The following is a 22786-nucleotide window of genomic DNA, read 5'->3' on the forward strand; positions in this document are numbered from 1 at the left end:
TGGTGCTGGGGGAACTGGATATCCATAACCAAAAACATGAAAGAGGACCCCTATCTCACTCACTGTATTAGTCTGCCAAAGGGATGCTGATGCAAAGTACCAGAAATCTGTTGGCTTTTATAAAGGGTATTTGGGGGAGAAGCTTACTTATCGTCCCAAGGCCATGGAAAGTCCAACTTAAGGTATCATAAGAGGTACTTTCTCACCCAAGTCAGCTGCCACGTTTTGAAGCAAGACGGCAGATGATCTCTGCCTGGTCTCTCCGGGCTCCCTATATGAGTCTCTGGTATAGGATTCATTTCTTTCAGGGCCTTTTCAGCTGCCCAGATGCTCTGTTTGTTCTCTTTAGTTGCCAACTATCAGGCGAATGGCTCCTCTCTCCCTAGAGCCCAGGACCAAACCTGACAGAGCTCTCTCTCTCTCGTATTCTTCAGTCCCCTTTTATATCAGATATCAGCCCATCAAGGGGGCAGGGACTCAACCTGAGTCTCTCCCTACTGATGTGGTCAAATAAAAGCCCTAAATTGACTTTATCAGTCAAACTTAAAACCTTTGAATTTAATACAATCAAAGGTATCATACCCAGATGAATAGATTAGTTTACAAAAATAATCTTTCTCTTTTTGGGATTCAAAATCTCAAACTGCAACACTCCCAATAAAAGAATCAACTCAAAATGGATCAAAGTCTAAATTTTAAAAGCCAGGTCTAAAAAACTAATCAAAGAAAATGTAGGGAAACATCTTAAAGAACTGTGGTAGGTGGTAATTTCTTAGATCTTATATCCAAAAGCACATGCAACAAAAGAAAAAATAGATAAATGGGACCTCCTCAAAATCATACACTTTTGCACCTCACAGGCCTTTTTCAAAAGGGTGAAAAGGCAGCTGACTCAGTGGGAGAAAATATTTGGCAATCATATATCCGATAAGGGTTTAATATCCATGATATATAGAGATGCTGTAATGCTACCTAAAAGGACAAACGACCTGATTAAAAAATGGGCAAAAGACTGGAATAGGCATTTATCCAAAGAAGAAATACAAACAGCAAAAAAACACATGAGAATATGTTCAACATCACTAGTGATTATGGAAATGCAAACCAAAACTACAGTGAGATATCACTTCACACCTATCAGAACGGCCACTATTAAAAAGACAGAACAACAAAAGTTGAAGAGGATGTGGAGAGATAGGAACTTATTAACTATTGGTGGGAATGTAGAACAGTACAGCCACTGTGGAGGACTGTTTGGCAGTTCCTAAAAAAGTTGAATATAGATGTGCCTCGTGACATGGCAATAATACCACTACTGGGTATATACCCAGAAGAACTAAGAGCAGTGACATGAACAGACATCTGCGCACTGATTTTCATAGCAGCGTTATTCACATTTGCCAAGTTGGAAACAACCCAGGTGTCCATCAACCAATGAATGGACAATCAAACTGTGATGTATTCACAAGATGGAATTTTTGCAGCTATAAGAAAAAATTATGTAAAGCATGTGATCACATGGATGAACCTAGTGGACATTATGTTGAGGAAGCAAGCCAGGCACAAAAGGACAAATACTGTATGACTGCACTACTATGAACTAAATATATTGTGTAATCTCATGGAGTTACTAACTTGAACATGGGTCACCAGAAAATAGAATGAGGTTAGAGAATGGAAAGCTGAGGGTTAACTTGTTCGGAATTGGTTTAAAAAAAAAAAGATGTGTGTTAATCTTTGGAAATGAATAGAAAAGGTGAAAGCCCATATTTGTAGCTAGCAGTACTATTACATGGGTATAAAAGTGGTTTAAAGGGAAGGTCTAGGGTCATGTATATTACTAAAAGCCAAAAAATTTAACATGGAACTGTATAGCATAGTAAAACCACATATGAAATATGAATATGGGTAAAATTGCATATATAGGACTGTTTTTCTTTAGAGCTAAACAAATGTATGTTGATACTACAAAACGTTAATCAGACAAAAAAACATGCTAAGTGAGAGAAACTGGACAGAGTGCTATGTATTAAATGATTCCATTTATATAAAATATAACTATAAATCAATTATAAGGATGAGACTGGATTAGTGATTGTGTAGGGGTGAGGAAGGAATGCTAAGGGGTGTGGAGTCTTTTTTGGAGTAATGAAATTGTTCTAAAATTTTTTGTGGTGATGAATACACAATATTGTGATTATACTTAAAGTCACTGAGTATGCACTTTGGATAAATAGTATGGGTACATTAATATATCTCAAAAAAAACTGTTTAATAAATAAATAATAGTGCAAGAATAGTCAGAAATAGCAGCTATGTATAGCAGGGGAACAGATTAAGAGGTGAAGAATTTTCTTGCTTGTTTTTTGTTTAATATTATTGTTGAAATAATGAAAATGCTCTAGTAAGGATTGAAGTGATGAATGCACAAATATGTGATTTTACCAAATACCATTAATTGCAAACTTTGGATGTATTGTATGCTTTATTAATACATATCAATAAAATTAATTTATTTAAAAAAGAGAGAGAGACTATTTACAAAGATATAAATAAGTATAGGGGAAGCAAAAGGGTAGTGCAGTAATCCAGGGCTAGTAGCAGTGGAGCTACCACTAGGGAAATAGAGGAAGGGAATGCTGGAACCAGAACATGAGAGGTGTGTAGAGAAGGCCATGTTGAAAGGAGCAGAGTGCATCTAATTTCCCGCTGATGTTCCTCGTTGTCTAACCCAACCAGAACCAAAGAGCAAAGAAATCCTATGATGAAATCCATAAATTTCAGCTCCTCACTGCACAGAATAGGGTGGAGAAGGGTGAAGAATGGACCTAGAGGGACAAATGGAAGATATCCAGTTTATATCCAATGTTCTTTTTGGTTGCCCTCCTGTTCTAACTTCCTAGTCTTTGAAGTCTTGAGCTCTTGACTCATTATCTTCTTTTCCACGCCTCAGCAGTTTAAGCATCCACGTGAGTGGTCCCCAGTGATCTTTTTTATCCCTCTCTTTCTTTTATTATTTTTTAAAGAAGTTTTAGATTATATAAATGTTACATCAAAAATACAGCAGATTTCCATATACCTTACCTCCTCCCCCTCCCACACTTTTCCCCATTAACAGTATCTTTCATTACTGTGGTACATTTGTTACAATTGATGAGCACATATTAAAGCATTGCCACTAACCATAGTCTATAGTTTACATTATGGTTTACACTGTGCACCACATAATTTTATAGGTTTTTACAAAATGTATAATGGCCTGTATCCATCATTACAATGTTATGCAGAACAGTTCCAATGCCCCATGTTACATCTATTCTTCCTTCTTCACCTCTCAGAACCTCTGGTGGGATTCTATCAGTGTTACAAATTCTTCCACTACTAGAATAATAAGTCTACTTTAGTCCATAGTTGCTTTGGTGATAGTGATGCCCATTCTGCTTCCAACTGAGAGGAGGCTTAGATCCCATGGAGCAGATGGGTGGAACTGTCTTGCCATTGTAGATGCTCTGTTTTTGGGGATGGGCATTGTCCATCATCATCCTTTTGTTATTTGCCCTGGGTGAGTCCAGTGAATTGAAGGGTAGGTGTTGGCTGCAATTCTGCTGAGATTCAGGGCTCAACTGGTATATGAACAGGTAGAAGATTTAAGTCTCTGGGACATACATTTAACGAGTATAGTGCTATTATAGGTTCAAATAAAAGGGGCATAAGAAACGTATAGAAAAATGATAAATGAGTCCAACTCTGATATATTGGGGGGACTTTTATCCATTCTTAAAGCCATACCCTAAACGCTATCACCAGTAATAATACTGACTTTAAACATCGCATGCTCTGACTACCACCTCTTAGCTTTATTGTTCACTTATTTTCAACTTTATTGAGGCCTCCAATCCATTGATCTTACAATTCTTACAATATTTATCCATTCTCCCATCTCTATTCTCCAGTATTCACTTTACACTATGTCCAACTGAAATTCCATGGACCTCCCTCCCTTGAAAGACCCTTCTATCTCCATTTTATTCACATAGCAAAACTAACTCTGGTTAAACCCAACCATCATCTGATGCCTTTTCCAATGGTGAGGGGAATGCAAAAAACTATACTGACTTGTATCTCTCTCTGTTTGTTATTACAAACTTCAAATGGGAATTCCAGTCTTCTCAGAAATCCTGAACTGGTCCAGGTAAGTGTGCCAATTACTTTACAAAATGATTATTCCATACCTTCTTCTCCCTCTTCAAGCCTCCCACACTCTTTCTTTTTTTTTTTTAAAGATTTATTCATTTATTTCTCTCCCCTTCCCCTCCACCCCCCACTCTGTGTCTATTTGCTGCGTCGTCTTCTTTCTGCTTCTGTTGTTGTCAGCGGCAGGGAATCTGTGTTTCTTTTGGTTGTATCATCTTGTTTCATCAGCTCTCCGTGTGGGCGGCGCCATTCTTAGGCAGGCTGCACTTTCTTTCCCGCTTGGTGGCTCTCCTTACGGGGCACACTCCTTGCGCGCTCGGTGGCTCTCCTTACAGGGCGCACTCCTTGCACGCTCAGTGGCTCTCCTTACGGGGTGCACTCCTTGCGCGTGGGACTCCCGTACGCAGGGAACACCCGTGTGGCACAGCACTCCTTGTGCATATCAGCACTGTGCATGGGCCAGCTCCACACGGGTCAAGGAGGTCCGAAGTTTGAACCGCGGACCTCCCATGTGGTAGAAAGAATCCCTAACCACTGGGCCGAGTCTGCTTCCCAAGCCTCCCACACTCTTTATCCCATCTCCATACTCTTCTACTTACTATCAATTCTACAAACTTCAAGGCACCTACATCCATATTCCTTGTCCTCTATCCTGACACAATGGAATAAGGGTCCCTACTCCTATCAAAGTTCAACCCCTATACTTGTGCTCTCAATCCCAAGCCCTTGTATCTTCTGAAGAAACTTGCTCCTGCTTTCATTCCCTTTCCCTCCTTCATAAATTCCTCCCCTCTACTGAATCATTCTTAATATCAAATGACATTGGCAAGTATCTCTCATCTTAAAAAATGTTTCCTTGATTCCCAATTGTCTTCCACTTCCCATCTAATTTATCAATTCCCTTCAAGGTAAAACTCAAAACATTTGTCTATGAAGACTTTACTTCATCTCTCATTCTCTTTTGCTCACTTCCATCTGCCTTCTACGACCATCATTCCAGGGAATGTTTCTCTCATTTCGATTCCTAGTGACTAATCATTCTCAGATTATTGGATTCCACCTATTAGCAGCATGTGACATAAATGATGCATCCTCATTGTTAAATGATTTTCCTCTCTCCATTTTCGTTGCACCATCCTTTCCTGACCTTCCTCCTACGACACTGCCTTTTTCTTCTCCATCTACTATGCTGCCACAATCTCTTCTACTAGACCTCTAAATGTTAGAGACCCCAGACTCTTCCTTATCCTGCACTGTCCAAAACAGTCACCACTAGCCAAATGCCTCTTTTTAAATTTAAAATAATTTAAATGAATAAAATTAAAATTCAGTTCCTCAATTGCACTAGACAAATTTCAAGCGCTCAGTGGTCACATATGGCTAGTGGCTGCTACATTGGACAACACAGATATAAAACATTTCCATCATTGCAGAAATGTCTAAACACCCTCCCTAGGTGATTTCACTAGTTCCATGGCTTTAAATATCATCTGTATGCTAATGTGTTCTAAATTTATATCTCTTTCCCTGACCTGAGCTTCAGAGTTTTACATAAAAATGTCTATTTGACATAAATGCTTGGATTTCTAACGGGCTATTCAAACTAAAGTTCAAAAAAGAACACCTCATTTTCATTCTTTCTTCCTCTCTCCCTATCTAAAAAGGCTCATTTCCCCTCCAATCTGCCTAGTCTTGACAAAGGAAACCGTTCAAACTGTTTTGAAACCAAAAATCTGGGAGCCATCTTGTCGTTTTTCTTCATCCCCTATATCTGATCTCAAACCTTCCCGCTTTTAACTTCAATGCCCTTTCCCCAGTCCAGGGTTCTTCCCTGGACTACTGTCCTACTCATATGACATCCCCTACACCTAAAACAATGCTTACCATATAATAAGTGCTCACTACATCTACTGAATAAATTAACTCATAATTCTATGGAATAGTACAAAATAATCTTACTTTTTAAAACTTTTAAAATATACATGAATGATAGATATTTACCATAAAAACTTTAGGAACAAGATTTAAGAAGATAGTGAAAATCACTTCCTAACCTTTACTTATAATTGGTTATGGATTGCATATTATTCATTTTGTCATTTATCAATATGCTTATCATGCTTTTTAAAGAACTATAATTTCCCTCTATAAATTTGTCAGTGTGCAACTCACCTCACCAAGAAAAATTTTTGTTGCTCCTTCTTCCGGTACATTCATACTTCTGCTGATTAATCCACTACAGCTCTTTGACCTCTTGATTTCATGTATATTCTGGGTCTGTCACAGCCCGGGACTTGCTTATCCAGCAGATGTCTGTATTGTTCAGAAGTTCCCACTTTGTTCCTGCTCCTGCCTGCCATCTAGCTCCTCCCTCCAGTCCTCAGCTCTGTCAAGAACATGAACAGTTTGACCCTGGCCTTAACTCAGAATAACTCGACCAATAACCCAAAGAGTGTCAGCTATACCATCCTCTTTGTCTGTTTTACTGGCATCCCCAAATGCTTGATTACTTCATACAATAATGATACAGGGAGCAGATGTAGCTCAAGTGGCTGAGTGTCTGCTTCCCATGTATGAGTCTTGGGTTCAATCCCCAGTACCTCCTAAAAAAAAATGATGATGATGATACATGTATTTATAGTAGGGAAGAGACAGAGTAATTAATGGGGAATGCAAAAATATCCTCTAAATGTTAAATACTCCTTAATATGGAATTTGAGGTCTGGCACTTAATACTAATATGCCTCACATCTACATTGCATGTATTGGTTTACAAAACCATTTCAGACATATTATCTTCACAGCAATCCAGATGTTGTTTGTCTACCCAACAATCATCTCTCTTCCAGCCTTCCCCACCTTCCTCCTCTCCAAGAGAATGAGCATTTTGTTCAGTATCCACCTGTGATAGACTGAATTATGTACCCTAATTTAGACATGTTCTTTACCATAATCCAAATCCCTGTGGCTATGAACCCAATGTAAATAGGACCTTTGGAAGATGTTATTTTCAGTTAAGGTGTGGCCAACTGAAGCAGGGTGGGCCTTAATCCAGATTACTGGAGGCCTTATAAAGAGAAGGAAACAGATGCCAGGGTCAGAGAAGTCCACAGGGAGAAACAGGAAGTCAGCAGGAACCTGGAAGAGAAAGGAGAGGTCATTGCCATGTGACAGGAAAACCAAGAACCCCCAAGGATTGTGGCAAGCCAGCATGGGAATGCTACTGACTCTGGGAGGAAGCAATCCCTCTAGCCTATGAAACCTTGAGACAATATATATTCCTATTTTTTAAGTCAACCTATTTTGTGGTATTTGTCATAACAGCCTGAAGAACTACATCCTCCATCAAATACTATATATACTTCTGGGACTTGTACGTCATTTTCACCTCTACCCCAAGCAGCTTTGGGGTCTCATTCCCTTTAATTCATGTGTATACACATATATACACACACACAAACATACACGGCCAAAAGGAGTGAAAGCAAGTCTGCTGAGAGAGCTTCTGGAAGAGGTTTCCTTGCTCTTAAAAAAGGACAAGAGGGAAGCAGAAAGCAGATGTAGCTCAACCAGGTGGGCACCCACCTAACACATGGGAGGTCCCGTGTTTGGATCCTACTGTCGCACCCGCTGCAAGGAGCTAGACACCACACTGCTGCAATGAGCAGACACCTAAACGAGAGGATGCCTTAAGCCAGCAGATGCCACAGCCCATGGGGAGTGGCTCAGACTGATAGGCATTTCCATGTGGGAGGTTCCAGGTTCAGTTCCTGGTTCCTCCTGGAGAAGGTGAGCCAACAATGAGCAGACTGACAAGGGAACAATCTGGGGGAGGAGGGATAAATTAAAATAATAATAATAATAAAGTAAATAAATAAATCTTTTAAAAAACTAAACACGTTTTTAAAAAAGGGCAAAATAACCTCTATTTTTTGCTCTGGATGTTACTGTCTGGGTGCAATTTCTAGGACCTCTAAAATCTTTTTAACTACAAGAAAAGCTAGCCTAAGGATGAAGTCATGGCTGGGAATGTCAGAGAGGCAGATGAATGAAAACTACTTCCTTTAACATTCTTGTACTTGGTCCGTACTTTTGGACTTCCAACTACACTATACTCCACAACTGTACATTTTCTCCACCACTTAATAGCTGAGTGATCTTTGGCAAATTATTTAACTTTCATGGAATCAGTTATCTTTATCTGTAAAGAGAGGATAATATCCACCTGATGGCCTTATTGTAAAGACATACAGCTAAGAGGATTTAACGGAAGGGCTGTAAGGTCCAAGAGCTAGCAAGTGATAACACACACACAAAGTTTCTAAGTAAGTGTTTATCAAACTTACCTGATAGGGATTGACATACTTTTAGATATGCTGATCCCAGGACCCTCCCCTGGAAATACTCATTGAGTCTGCATTTTTATATACACACTATAAGTCAGGAGTTCTTAATAAGGAGTCCATGCACTTGAATTGAAATTTTAAAAAACATCATTCTTGTGCAGATGTGATACTGGGGGTGTGATATATTTATTAAACAATGCACAATGTACTATAGTCTTGGTAGGAGGTTCATGGTTTTCACCTGACTGGCAAAGAGGTCCATGGAACAAAAAAAGGTTAAGAACACCTGATCTAAGTTCTAAGGTAGTTATGATCAGGCAATTTGAATTTAGCAAAGGCATATACAATGTAATACTTCTATGCAGCAAGAGTTGGGATCACTGATTTCTAATTCTAGATCTGCTACTTTAGGCAAACTGTTTACCTTTCTGGACCTGTTTATTCATCTGTCTACATGTCCTACCTAACTTCATGAGCTAATGGAGGGCCTAAGGCAAATTAGAGATGAGCTTCTCTAATTTGTTTTTTCATGTTTTTGCAATGTGGACTAAGTAGACATAAAAACTAGCAGTATTTGGGTTTCCAAGAAGTGTTGGCAGATCATCATTTTGGCTAAACACATGCACACTTGGAATGTTTTGTGGTGAAATTATTTATTATATGCCTTTTCTATCTTGCTACCTTGAGCCAATGGGTTTGCACTTCTCTTTAGGAACTTGGCATTATTTGTGGTGATCACTTTCATCTATTCTGGTTACAATGAGATCTCTGAAATAGTCTAAAAAGGTTAAAAGCACGAGAATTGAAATCGGGGGGTTGGATGAGGGCCCTAAATTCAACTTTTTTTGTACCAGGGTATCTTTCACTGGCAAAGATTTTCCTACATGTCTGTAATTGCAACGAAAGAATTTCTCTCAGCATTAACAAAACGAAAACGCGACGTATGCCTACCGGTGGGATTCACAGTTCGTAGCTTCAAGGCCTTTGCGCGCACAGTGGCCTGACCTCGGTCGTGGGCCGAAATCAAACTCCTCCAGGGCTTAACTTCCTGAGTTTCAGCTACCTTTGGGTGGCAGCAGCGAAGGAAATCGTGTACGGCAGCGACAAATGGCCGCAGAACCCTAGCTTTTGCCTCTGGCGTTTAACTCCACCCTGTTGCGGAAAGTCCAGCTCACCAAGAAAGTTTTCATACTAAGTTTGAGCATCCTCAGCGCCCGTAGTTTTTGAACTTTGAACTCACGTCAGTTGCTGGCGCCAGTAAAACAGCAAGCGTCCGCCACATTTAATTGAATGGCGTGCGTCCTTGGTCTGGCTGCTGTGTGGGGAGCTCTGGGAGCGGCGGTGGCCTTTCTTGTAGCACTGCGGCTGTGGATAGTACTTCATTCCCCTAATGTGGTGTCTCGTGAGTCTCTCAGTCTCTTAGTAGTGGCTGGGTCCGGTAAGTATCAAGGCGGTGACTACCGGGCTTGTTTCAGTTACTACAAACCCCAAACTACACCGCGACACTATTACTTCGTCTCTTTAACACTGCTTGGAGCATTGCGTGCTGAGATTTGTAGTTTTTCTTTCGTTTCCGGAACCCGTCAGCCCTATCAGGGCAAAATGCTAATATACTTGGTTTGCTGCCACGGCCCAGGTATTATTTAATAACAAATTAAGTAACTGACACTAGTCTGTAATTAAGCTTCTCTGTAGGGTGTATTTTTCTAACAAATAATTATTGAACAGAAGGGACGCAGAAGCTTTTTGTTGCTAATATGCAATTTCCCTGTATAAAACTTACTGTTTTGCATTATTAACATAGGCATTTTGTATTTAGTTTAGGAAAAACGAATACTACGCGATAAATGAAGCAAAGCGAATATTCTCACTTTTAAATAAACAAAACGCACGAGGATGAAAACAGTTATCTACTGATCATAGGACATTATCCATAGGATATGGTGTAAGAGTATGGAACAACAAATTGTCCTGACAGGGAATACACCATGAACAAATACAGTCCACTAGCCCTCTAGGTGCTTAAAATTCTAAATTGACAGTTTTGACAGACATGTATACTTTTTACATTTAGAAATGCCAAGAGATTTTCTAGGAATAGGATATTTATAGTATGAGCAAATGCTCTAAATTTATATTCAAGTATAACTCCTTTATTAACTTTTTCTGAATCATAGGAGAGGCCCCACACTATGATAAGCTCTGGAAATACAAAAATGACCAATATTACATGCTATGGAAGGCTATGTGCTGGGTACTGTGAAACTTGTGTGGTAAACAGCAGTGCATGAAATGGGGAATATAGTAAAACTAACAGAAAATTGAAACAAAATAGGCACTTGCCACAAGGAGATGCGTGCTGTAATCTGCATTGCAGTACAGACTGTTAGCAAAACCTTCATTAGGGTACTGTTTATCTGAACTTGCAATAAAGGAAACTTCTTGGAAGAAGTGATGTCCTAATCTGAGTCTTGAAAGATGGCCAAGAATTAGTTAAGTAAGAAGTCAGGACTTCGAGGGCTGGCAGGGTGGAATAGTAGGGAAAAGCCCTTGGAATGGCCAGAGATTAAAGTGAGAGCACTGTTGGGTAGAGTTCAATGTAGCACTGTAAGTCAAAGTCAGATCCTGATTGGCCTTTTAAACCCTGCTTTACGAGTTATTTCCACTACACTCCTGCGTACCACATAGGGGTTAGGACCACAGGCTTCTGGGTTCACGTACTTCTGTGATTGAATAGTATCTTTCCACTCACTAACTTGCTGATCTTAGGCAAATTAGTTAACCTCACTGAGCTTTCTGTTTCCACTTGAAAACAAAGGTTGGAAGAGGTGAGGAAGGATTACATGAGACAGTATTTAAAGTGTTAACTAAAGTGCTTGGCTCATAGTAAGCATTTAATAATGTTCTGGTAGCAAAGGGATATTTTTTAATTGTGGTAAAATATATGCAACATAGTCATGTTAATCATTTGTTTTAATAAGAGATTTAAAAATGTTTTAATTGTGGTAACATACACAATATAAAATTTCCTATTTGAACCACTTTCAAGTCTACAATTCAGTGGTGTTAATTACATTCAAAATGTGCTACCATTAAAATCATCCATTACCAAAATTTCTCTGTCACCCCATACTGAAACTGTACCAATTAAGCATTAACTCCCCATTCCTACCCCCCTCCCTGTCCCTGGTCACCTATATTCTAATTTCTAACTCTGAATTTACATGTTCCAGTTATTTCATATAAATGAGATCATATGATATTTGTCCTTTTGTATCTGGCTTATTATACTCAACATGATGTCTTTAAGATGCATCCATATTGTCACATGTATCAGAACTTTTATTTTTTTTCCCGGCTTAAAAATATTCTACTGTATGTGTATCTTCTCATCTGTTGCTTCCATCTTTGGACTCTTGTGCATTATGCATCACTGATTATACATCAGTGTAAAAAATATTTGTTCAAGTCCCTGCTTTTAATTCTTTTGGATACATATGCCTAGAAGTCCAGGTCCTATGGTAATTCTGTACTCAACTTTCTGAGGAACTTCCAGACTTTTTCACCGTGGTTATAACATTTTACATTTCCACAAACTGCGCAAGGGCCCTGTTTTTCCACCCATGCCAATACTTGTTTTCTGGTTTTTATTTTTTTTAAATAGTCATTCTCGTGAAGTGAAGTGGTATCTCATTGTGGTTTTGATTTACATTTCCCTAATGACTAATGATATCTAGCATCTTTTCCTGTGCTTATTGGCCATTTGTATATCTAATTAATTTGGAGAAGTGACTTTTCACATCCATTGGCCATTTTTTAATTGAGTTTCTTGTCTTTTTGTTGTTGAATTGTATGAGTTCTGGATATTAAACCCTTATCAGATAATACAGTTTCCAAATATTTTCCCCCCATTTTGTAGGTTGCCTTTTCATTTTTGTGAAGTCCAGTTTATCTATTTTTTTCTTTTGTCACTTATGCCTTTGGCATAAAATATAAGAATCTGTTGCCTAATACAAGGTCCTGAAGATATTTCCCTGTGTTTTCTTCTAAGAGTTTTATATTTTTAGCTATTGTATTTAGGTTGTTGATTCATTTGGAATTAACTTTTGTTTATGATAAAAGTTAGAAGTCCAAATTTATCCTCTTGCATGGGAACTTCCAGTTGTCCTAACACCACTTGTTGAAAGTATTCTTTCCCTATTGAATGGACTTAGTGCCTTTTTTGAAAATCAACTGGCCATAGATATGGAGGGTTATTTCTGTATTCACAATTGTATTCCATTGGTCCATAGTGTCTATCTCTATGCCAGAACTGTGCTGTTTTAATTACTGTATTTTTATAGTAAGTCTTGAAATCAGGATGTGTGACTTATCCTACTTTGTTCTACTTTTTCAAAATTATCTTGGCTATTTGGGGCTCCTTATAATTCCATGTGAATTTGAGGATCAGCTTTTCCATTGCTGCAAGAAATGTTTCTGGAATTTTGAGAGGGAGTATATCGAATTTGTAGATGATTTGAGGTAGTGTTGCTATACTAACAATATTAAGTCTTCCAATCTCTGGACATGAGATGCCTTTCCGTTTATTTAGGTGTTCTTTAATTTCTTTCAGCAGTGTTTGGTGATTTCCAGTATACGTGTCTTTTACCTCCTTGTTTAAATTTATTCTTAGATATTTTATTCTTTTAGATGCCATTCTAAATAAAATTATTTTAATTGCCTTTTTTAAAAATAAATTTTATTTATCCTCCCCCCCATTCCCCCTGTTGTCTGTTCTCTGTGTCCATTCACTGTGTGTTCTTCTGTGTCTCTTTGCTTTCTCGTTAGGTGGCTCCAGGAACTGATCCTGTAATCTTCCAGAGTGGGAGATAGGCGTTTTCCCACTCCCTGTTCTGCTACGTCTTCTTCTTTTTTCTCCTCTATGTCTCTTGTTGCATCATCTTGCTGTGCTAGCTCTCCGTGTCGGCCAGCACTCCTGCATGGGGTGGCTTTCTGGTGCTGGGCGGTGTCTCCATACCGGGCAGCACTCCTGCACAGGACAGCATTCCCGTGTGGGCCAGCACTCCACGTCAGCCAGCTTGCCCTCACCAGGAGGCCCTAGGCATCGAACCCTGGAGCTCTGATATGGTAGATGGGAGCTCAATTGGTTGAGCCACATCCATTTCCCATTAATTGCCTTTTTAGATGGTTCATTACTGGGGTATAGAACAAAACTGATTTTTCTGTGTTGGTCTTGGACCCGTCACCTTTGCTGAATTAATTTACTAGTTCTAGTCGCTTTCTTGTGAATTCCTTAGGAAATTCTAATCATAGGATCATGTCATGTATGTATAGAGATAGTTTTACTTTTTCCTTTCCAATTTTGATACCTTTTATTTCTCTTAGTTCTTTGTCCATATTTCCTTTAGCACTTCCAGTACAATGTTGAATAACAGTAGTGACAGCAGGCTTCCTTGTCTTGTTCCTCATCTTCAAACTTATAGGAAAGATGCAAAAATAATACAAAAATAATACGCAGAATATCCCCACCCAGATACTTAGGTTTATCAATTTTTAGCATTTTGGTACATTTTTTTATTTATTTCTTTTCTCAACTTTTAAAGTAGGTTGCATACATCATACATCTCTAGCACTTTACACTTCCTTGTCCATTTCCTATGAACAAGGACACTCAATTATGTAACCACCTGAAATACAGTTATCAAGATCAAAGAAATTTAACATTGATATAAAACATATAGACTGTATCTCAGTTTTTCAGAGAGTCCCAATGTCTTTTTGGGCTTTTTCCGCTCCATTCTTAGTTCCAATCCAAGATTATATATTGCATTTGTCATTTTTCTCTCTTTCATCTTTTTTTTTCCCCCAAACAATGTAAAATTTCCCATCTCAGCCACTACCAAGCATACAGTGGCATTAATCACATTCACAGTGTTACGGAACCATCAACACTGTCCATTACTAAAACTTTCAATCACCTGGAACAGAAACTCTGCACCCATTATGCATTAATACCTTTCCCTCTCCCTTTCCTGGAGTAACCTATAATCTATTTACTGTTACTTCGAATTTGCAAATTCTAAGTATTTCATGTAAGTGGAATCATACAAGCTCTGTCCTTTTGTGTTTGGCTTATTTCACTTATTGTGATATCAAGGTTCATCATGTTGTAGCATAAATCAAAATTCCATTCTTTTTATATCTGAATAATATTCCATTGTATGTTTATACCATATGTTGTTTATTCATTTGTTGATAGAAACTTCAGTTGCTTCCATCTTTTGGCTATTGTGAACAGTGCTAATATGAGCATTGGTGTACAAATATTTGCTCAAGTCCCTGTTTCTAATTCTTTTGGGCATTTTCCTGGAAGAGATTTTCTGGGTTGTATGGTAGTTCTATGTTTAACTCTTTGAAGATTTTTTTTTGCTTCATGTATTTTGGGACTCTGTTCTTAGGTGCACATATGTTTTTACTTTTTATAAATTCTTGCTTAATTGAAGTTTTTATGAATATATAAGGTACTTCTTTGTCTCTTGTAACCCTTTTTTGACTTATATTCTATTTTTCTGACATTAATATATTGACCATGGCTCTCTTTTGATTATTTTTGCATAAAATATCTTTTTCCATCCTTTCAGCTTCTTTGTGTCTTTCTATCTAAACTCAAACTTTTTTAGTCAGATTGATCATGTTCCTTTTAATCCAGTCTCCCTAGCTTTGACTTTTTTTTCAATTTTTTGAAATATATCACTCATACATAAACATACATAAACAATAATAATATACTATTGTTTAATAATACTTGTGAATTTAACAATATATATAATATATCTTGTATAATAATACTTGTGAACCTAACAGAGTAACCATGCATAACATCATACAGGGGTCCCATACATCAACCCTCCACCAACACCTTGCATTGTTGTGAGACATTTGTTACAGATTATGAAAGAATATTGTCAAAATTTTTCTATTAATTATAGTCATTATCTTACATTTGGGGAGTTCCCCCCCCAGCACACCCTATTATTATTTTTTAAATATATTTCTTATGACAGAAGTTGTAAACTTATGAAACAATCATGCATATGTGCAGAATTCCCAAACAACACCCCTCTATCAACACACCACACTGGGGTGGAACATTTGTTACAGATAAGATAATATCATCTGATTGTTACCACATCTGTAGTGTACTTTTGGCACAGATTTTCCATACTGCCCCATTATCAACACAGTACATCCTTGGCATAGATGGAAGAATATTATATTATTACTGCTAACCACAGTCCATAGGTCACTCCAATTACATTTTTCTCACGTTTCTCCACGTTCTTTCCACCCTGCAGTAGTGATGTACATTTGCTTTAGCTCACAAAGGACACTCTTGCATCTGTACCATCATCCACAATTCTCATCTGGGTTTACTGTGCTATTCAGTTCCTAGATTATTCTCTAGCATTCTGTCAATTGGCATTTCCATACCTAGACTACCATTTTCAGCCATATCCCCATTTATAAAATAGCTGTTACTCACTATCTGTTACCATCCACTCTATACATTTCCAAACTTTTACAGTAAAGCTAATTAAAACTTCCATATACATTAAACATTAGTAATCCATCTCAGTCCTCCTCTTATCTCCTTTAAGAATCCACTACCTACCACCAGGTCTTGAAGATATTTTCCTACAGTTTCTTCTAGAAGCTTTATGATTCTTGCTTTTATTTTTAGGTTTTTTATCACTTTTGAGTTAATTTTTGGGGTAAGGTGTGAGATAAGGGTCCTCTTTCCTTCTTTCAGCTATGGATATCCAGTTCTTTCAGCACCATTAGTTGAATAATTCTGCCTGAGCTGTGTACATTTGACAGACTAGTCAAAAATCACTTGACCATACATGTGAGGGTTGGTTTTTGAACCATCACTTTGGTTCCATTAGTCTATGTGTCTGTCTTTATGCTAAAACCATGCTGTTTTTACCATTGTAGCTAGGTAATATAATTTAAAGTGCAGAAATGAGAGTCCTCCATATTTGATTTGACTCTTTAAGATGTTTCTGGCTATTAAAGACTCCTTACCCTTCCAAATAATTTGATAATCATGCTTTCAATTTTTTTTTAAATGCTGGTGGAATTTTTATCGGGATTGCATTGAATCTGTCTATCAGTTTGAGTAGAATTGATATCTTAATGATATTTAGTCTTCTAATCCATGAGCATGAAATATTCTTTCAGTTATTTATGCCTTTTAAAAAAATTTAACATTGAATTGCAGTTTTCTGAATACAAGTGCTTTACATTTTTGGTTAAGTTTATTCCTGGCTATTTGAGTTTTATCTGTCATATTTTTATTTTGACCACTCTTCTGACACTTTGTTACTTTTATTGATGTAATCTTCATTTCTAGACTCTCTTCCAGGCCACTCTCTCCTGTCCTTTCTTTGCAGGCTCTAGCACATCCTTTAGTATTTCCTGAAAATCTGGTCTCTTGCTTAGAAATTCTCTGTTTTTGTTTATCTGTGACTATTGTAATCTCGCCGTCATTTTTGAAAGACAATCTTATTGGATATAAGACTCTTGGCTGGAAGTTTTTCTCTTGTAGTATCTTAAATATATCATGCCACTGTCTTCTTGCCTCCATGGTTTCTGTTGAGAATCAGCACTTAATCTTACTGGGTCTCCCTCATGTTATGCATTGCTTTTCTCTTGCTGTTCTCAGAATTCTCACTTTGTCTCAGAATTCTTGCTTTTTCTTTGGCATTTGACATTCTGATTAGTATATGTTATAGAGTTGGTCTATTCAGATTTTTTCAGATGGGAGTATATTATGCTTCTTGGACATGGATATCTATGTCCTTCAGTAGGGTTGGAAAATTCTCTAACATTATTTCTTCACATATTCCTTCTGTCCCTCTTTCCTTCTTGTCTCCTTCTGGGACACATATGTTTGCACACCTTTTACTGTCATTTAGTTCTCTGAGAACTTGTTCAATTTATTCCATTCTTCATCTGTTCTTTTATGTGTATACTTTCAGAGGCCATTTCTTCAAGGTCACCAATCCTTCCTTCTGCCTCCTCAAATCTGCTTATATGATTCCAGTGTTTTTTGTTTCATTTATTGCACCTTTCATTCCCCTAAGATATGCTCTTTTTCTGTGTATGCCCACAAATTCTTCTTTGTGCTCATCCACTGCCATCTTAATATCTATAATCTCTTTAGCCATCTCATTGAATTTATTAAGGAGATTTGTTTGAACATCTATGATTAGTTGTCTCAACTCCTTTATTTCATCTGGAGGCTTATCTTTTTCCTTTAACTGGGCCATATCTTACTGTTTCTTGGTGTGGATTGTAATTTTTTGTTGGTATTTTGGCATCTAGCTTACTAGAATATGTATTCTGGGTGCAGTTTTTCTCTTTAGTTTAGGGCTTCCTGCCCTTTCTCCCTTGCTGGTTGTGCATTTGAAGCCAAGGATATAATTGGTGCCATAAGCCATGGAGGCTCAAGCTGCCCTCATCACCCCAGGGACTGTTAAAGCTTCTCCTATCTTTTTCCTTTGCCAGGGGTAGAGACAGAGTCATGGCTGTGTGGAATAATCCAAGTAGTGCAAGCCTAGACCGTAGTTGCCCAGAGAGACTGATGAAGCTTCACGCTCCTTTCTCCCCTCCCTGGGGTGGGGATGGAGCTGCAGGTGTGGGCAGCAATCTATGCAGTGCGGTTCCAAGATGACCACAGTTGCCCTGGTAGGCTTTCGATTATTCAGTCTGTGCCAGCCAAATGTATCTGTAGTTACCTGGATAGGCTGGTTCAGCCCCTGCCAGAGGTGGGGCTGAAGCACAGGCTAGGGCTGCAGGCTGATCTGTGTGAAAGAATCCGGTTCCTACTGTCACTGTGATTTTCATTCATCCCAGCTTCCCTTTATGCTGGGGGCAGAGTCAAAATGGCGGCTACTGTTCTCTTTCTGACTTGGACAGATTCATACCCTAGCTGTTCCTAGGGTTGTATCTTAGCCAGCCAAGTCTGCTAATCAGTAGCTGAAATCGGTGGTCAATTGTCTCCCCTGTTTTTGGGAAATGGAGCTTCCACTTCCAACCACAGAATAGCTCCTGGGGCAGCTTGTGCCACCAGAGTAGAATAATCACCAGCCTCCGCAGCTTGGCCAGTAATTTCCTGGAGAGGCTGGCATAGATCTCCCCAGCGTCCTCTCTGCCAGAAGTGGGGCTTGGGCCTAGGCTAGTGCTGCAATCTGATCTGGATGGAAAGAAGCTGGTCTCTACCAGCTCTGTGATTTTCAGTCTGCCCCTTTTCCCCTCCTGGTAGGTGCAAAGTTAAGATGGCTGCTGCTGGCCTCTTTCTGACTTGGATAGGTTCAAACTTTCACTGTTCTTAGGATTATACTTTAGCTCACTGAATGTACTCATCAGTAGCTGTAGTTGGTCCCAACCATCTCTTTCAATTCCAGCCACAGAACCAGCTCCAAAGGCGGCTTGTGCCTCCAGTGGAGGGTGGGCGCCAGCCTCTGTGGCGTGCTCTATTTATGAATCTTCTCTGCAGATGGGCAGTCTCTCCTTCCATTCCTTCAAGGATGTTGTAGGATGCTCTTCTGGTCTCCTGGATCCCCCAAACAGGTTCACATAGCTCCAGATAGCTCTGAGTGTTTCCTAATTGCCCTGTAGCAGGAGCTGACTCTAGAAGCTCCTTATTCTTCTGCCATCTTGCTGTTGTCTCTATGTTACTCAGCTTTGACTTTTAATAGGAGAACTTACTTCATTTATATTTAGGGTCATAACTTATAGGTAAGAATTTATTTGTGCTATTTGTTTTCTGCATATCATCTATGTTTTTGTTTCTCAGTTACTCCAGTACTGCCCTCTTGAGTATTCAATTGATTTTTTTGTAGTGTACCATTTTGATCCTCTTCTTTTTCTATTATTCAGTTATTTTCTTAATGGTTACTTCTGTGATTGCAATTACTATCTTACACTAACAACAACCTAGTTTGAATGATAGCCATTTAGTATCAGTAGTTTACCAATGCTCTAGTCCTGTACATCTCTGATTTTCCATCTTTATAATGCTGTCTCATCTTTATACATTATATATCCATTACATCTTTATACATTATATATCCATTAACATAGGTTTTAATTACTGTTTTACACATTTGCCTTTTGAATCATATGGGGGGAAACACTTACAAACTAAAATATCAATAATAAAGGGTTTTATATTTAAGTATGTAGTTACCTTTACCTTTATTTCTTCTTATGGCTCTTTTTATTTCAGCCTGATGGACTCCCTTTGGCATTTCTGATGGGGCAAATCTTCTGGTAATGAGTTCCTTCAGTTTTTGTTTACCTGTAAATGTGTTATTTCTCCTTAATTTTTTAAATTGTTATTAGAGAATTTTCATTATTTCAGTAATAATAAGCAAAAAACAGAAACAAAGAAAAAAATTCTTCATCTCTCAATCTGTTTCTTCTGATGCATAGCTGCTATTTCTAGTTGTTCTTGCACAATTACTTATTTATTTACTTATTTTTTAAGCAGTTTTATTGAGATATATTCACATATGAGCTATCCGAAGTATATAATCACTGGCTTTCATTATAATCACAATGTTATGCAATCATCACCACAGAAAATTCTAGAACCATTTTATTACTTCAAAAAGAAAAATTCCACATCCCTGAGCATGCCTTCCCCAGTGCTTTTTAACCACTCATCTAATTTCATTTTTATAAATTGATTATATTTACATTTTATATAAGTGGAATCATACAATATGCAACACAATATATTTAGTTCATAGTAGCGCAGTTACACAGTATTTGTCCTTTTGTGTCTGGCTTGCTTCACTCAACATAATGTCCTCCAGGTTAATCCATGTTGTCATATGCTTTATGACTTCATTTCTTCTTACAGCTGCATAATATTCCATCTTGTGAATACACCACAGTTTGTTTATCCATCCATCAGTGATGAACACCTGGGTTGTTTCCGGTTTTTGGCAATTGTGAATAACACTGCTAAGAATATCAGTGTACAGATGTCTGTTCATGTCCTTGTTCTCAGTTCTTCTGGGTATATACCCAGTAGTGGTATTGCCAGGTCATGTGGTAAATCTATATTCATCTTCTTTAGGAACTGACCAACAGTCCTCCACAGTGTCTGTACCGTTCTACATTCCCACCAACAGATAGTAAGTGTTCCTACCTCTCCACATTACTCCAACCCTTATAGTTGCCTGTCTTTTTAATAATGACCATTCTGATACATGTGAAATGATACCTCATTGTTGTTTTGATTTGCATTTCACTGTCATTAGTGATGCTGAACATTTTTTCTTTTTTTTTTCTTTTTTTGCCATTTGTATTTCTTTTTTGGACAAATATGTATTCAAGTCTTTTTTTTTTTTAATTTTTTTAAAATTCATTTTTTAAAAATATTACATTAAAAAAATATGAGGTCCCCGTTCACCCCCACCACCCCCACCCCACCAATCCCCCCACAGCAACACTTTCCCCCATCATCATGACACATCCATTGCATTTGGTGAGCACATCTCTGGGCATTGCTGCACCTCATGGTCAGTGGTCCACATCATAGCCCATACTCTCCCACATTCCATCCAGTGGGCCATGGGAGGATCTACAGTGTCCATTAATTGTCCCAGCAGCACAACCCAGGACAACTCCAAGTCCCGAAAATGCTTCCACATCTCATCTCTTCCTCCCATTCCCCACACCCAACAGCCACCATGGCCACTTTTTCCACACCAATGCCACATTTTCTCGATTACTAACCACAATAGTTCATGAATAGAATATCAGTAAGTCCACTCTAATCCTTACTGTATTCCTCCTTCCTGTGGACCTTGGATTGGTTGTGTCCATTCGACATCTATGTCAAGAGGGGGCTTAGATTTCACATGGATACTGGAGGCAGTCCTCCTGCTTTCAGTTGTAGGCACTCTAGGCTCCATGGTGTGGTGGTTGACATTCTTCAACTCCATGTTAGCTGAGTGGGGTAAATCCAATAAATTAGAGTGTAGGAGCTGAAGTCTGTTGAGGCTCAGGACCTGGCTATCATATTGTCAGTCCAGAGATTCAGATACCCTAGATATATCTTAAACCCCAGCACCAACTACAATTCCAGTAAAGTAACAGGAAAGGCTTGTGAAAAGAGATCACATCTGAGTCCAGCTCCATCACACAGAAACACCAACTCCAAAGAAGGGCCAACTGACATGGCAGTGAACCCCATCTGCCATGACCATAAAACCTGTGGGTCTCTTTAGCCCTCAGAAGAACCAATATCTGGGGTTGTATCTACTTTATCTGTCTCTGAGACTCTGCTCAGGTGTGCATAAGGGCAATCCTTCTGACAACCTCCAGATTCTTTTTTAGAGACTCAGCCATATAAACTCATTTGTCCTCTCCATTTCCCCCTTAATTTAGGTCAAAAAGCATTTTTAACTCCTGTTATTATATGTAGACAGGGATATTCTGCTGGTCCACGTTGAACCTTTTATTCAAGGTCATTTTCTAGTTACGTCATCAGCTGGTACTTGGTAGTGATCCCTCGGCGCCAGGGAGGTTCATCCCTGGGTGTCATGTCCCACGCTGCGGGGAAGGCAGTGCATTTACATGCTGAGTTTGGCTTCGAGACTGGCCACGTTTGAGTAACACGGAGGCTGTCAGGAGGGAACTCTTAGGCACAGTGCTGCTCTAGGCCTTGTTCTTATTTCAGGTGTATAGGCTCACAAGCATAGTCATTAGTTGGACCCTCATTCTTCCTGGTCCTTGCCGTTGCAGCTGGGGGACTGCCGCTGCTCCCCTAGGGACGACGACAGAGCACCCCCGGCCAGGAACCCAGCATATCCCCAGCTGTTGTTTTTAATTGTTTCCACTAAGTATTCAAACATTTCCATGCACCCCGGACACATGTCCTGTATAACTCTGTCAACCATATATCCCCTGTCAATAACATCCCATATCAGTATTCCTCCGCTGCCATTGTTGAACCACTCTGTGATCCAAAACTTCCTGAAAAGTGAAGCCCAATATAATGCCAGGTTCCCTTAATAGTAAAATGGAATATAGCAGTGAGTTTAAAGGTTAAATATAGAATACATATTGATTTGGAAAAATTCTACATCCTATCTTTTTCTTTTCTTTTTTCCTAATTATTAAGCTTCTCTTCACAAGACCTATAGATCACAGTAATTCATATATAC

At 38.6% G+C, this 22786-nt stretch overlaps 2 protein-coding genes across 4 annotated transcripts in view; one reads left to right on the top strand and one right to left on the bottom strand.

The window, feature by feature from the left end:
- The window catches only part of TLCD4 (TLC domain containing 4), a 146575-nt gene extending 136822 nt beyond the window's left edge, over positions 1–9753 (bottom strand). Inside the window, exons 1-2 of one of the 2 annotated variants that reach the window (XM_004471707.5) lie at positions 9492–9753; positions 6367–7332 (exon numbers count right to left, since the gene is read on the bottom strand). Coding sequence is in view for 1 of the 2 variants with exons in the window: in XM_004471711.5 (XP_004471768.1) it covers positions 6367–6411 (45 nt within the window). In the remaining variant the exon portion in view is untranslated. The remainder of the gene's footprint in view (positions 1–6366; positions 7333–9491) is intronic. The other variant, XM_004471711.5, reaches the window with a different exon arrangement.
- A 30-nt stretch (positions 9754–9783) lies between these two features.
- The window catches only part of ALG14 (ALG14 UDP-N-acetylglucosaminyltransferase subunit), a 154821-nt gene continuing 141818 nt past the window's right edge, over positions 9784–22786 (top strand). Inside the window, exon 1 of one of the 2 annotated variants that reach the window (XM_004471703.3) lies at positions 9784–9978. In XM_004471703.3, coding sequence (XP_004471760.1) covers positions 9831–9978 — 148 coding nt within the window. In that variant the 5' untranslated portion in view covers positions 9784–9830. Of the gene's footprint in view, positions 9979–10108; positions 10177–22786 lie in introns of those variants that run through there. The other variant, XM_004471705.4, reaches the window with a different exon arrangement.

Source organism: Dasypus novemcinctus, chromosome 9 (genome assembly GCF_030445035.2).
Source record: "Dasypus novemcinctus isolate mDasNov1 chromosome 9, mDasNov1.1.hap2, whole genome shotgun sequence".
In the NCBI taxonomy this organism is placed as follows: domain Eukaryota; kingdom Metazoa; phylum Chordata; class Mammalia; order Cingulata; family Dasypodidae; genus Dasypus; species Dasypus novemcinctus.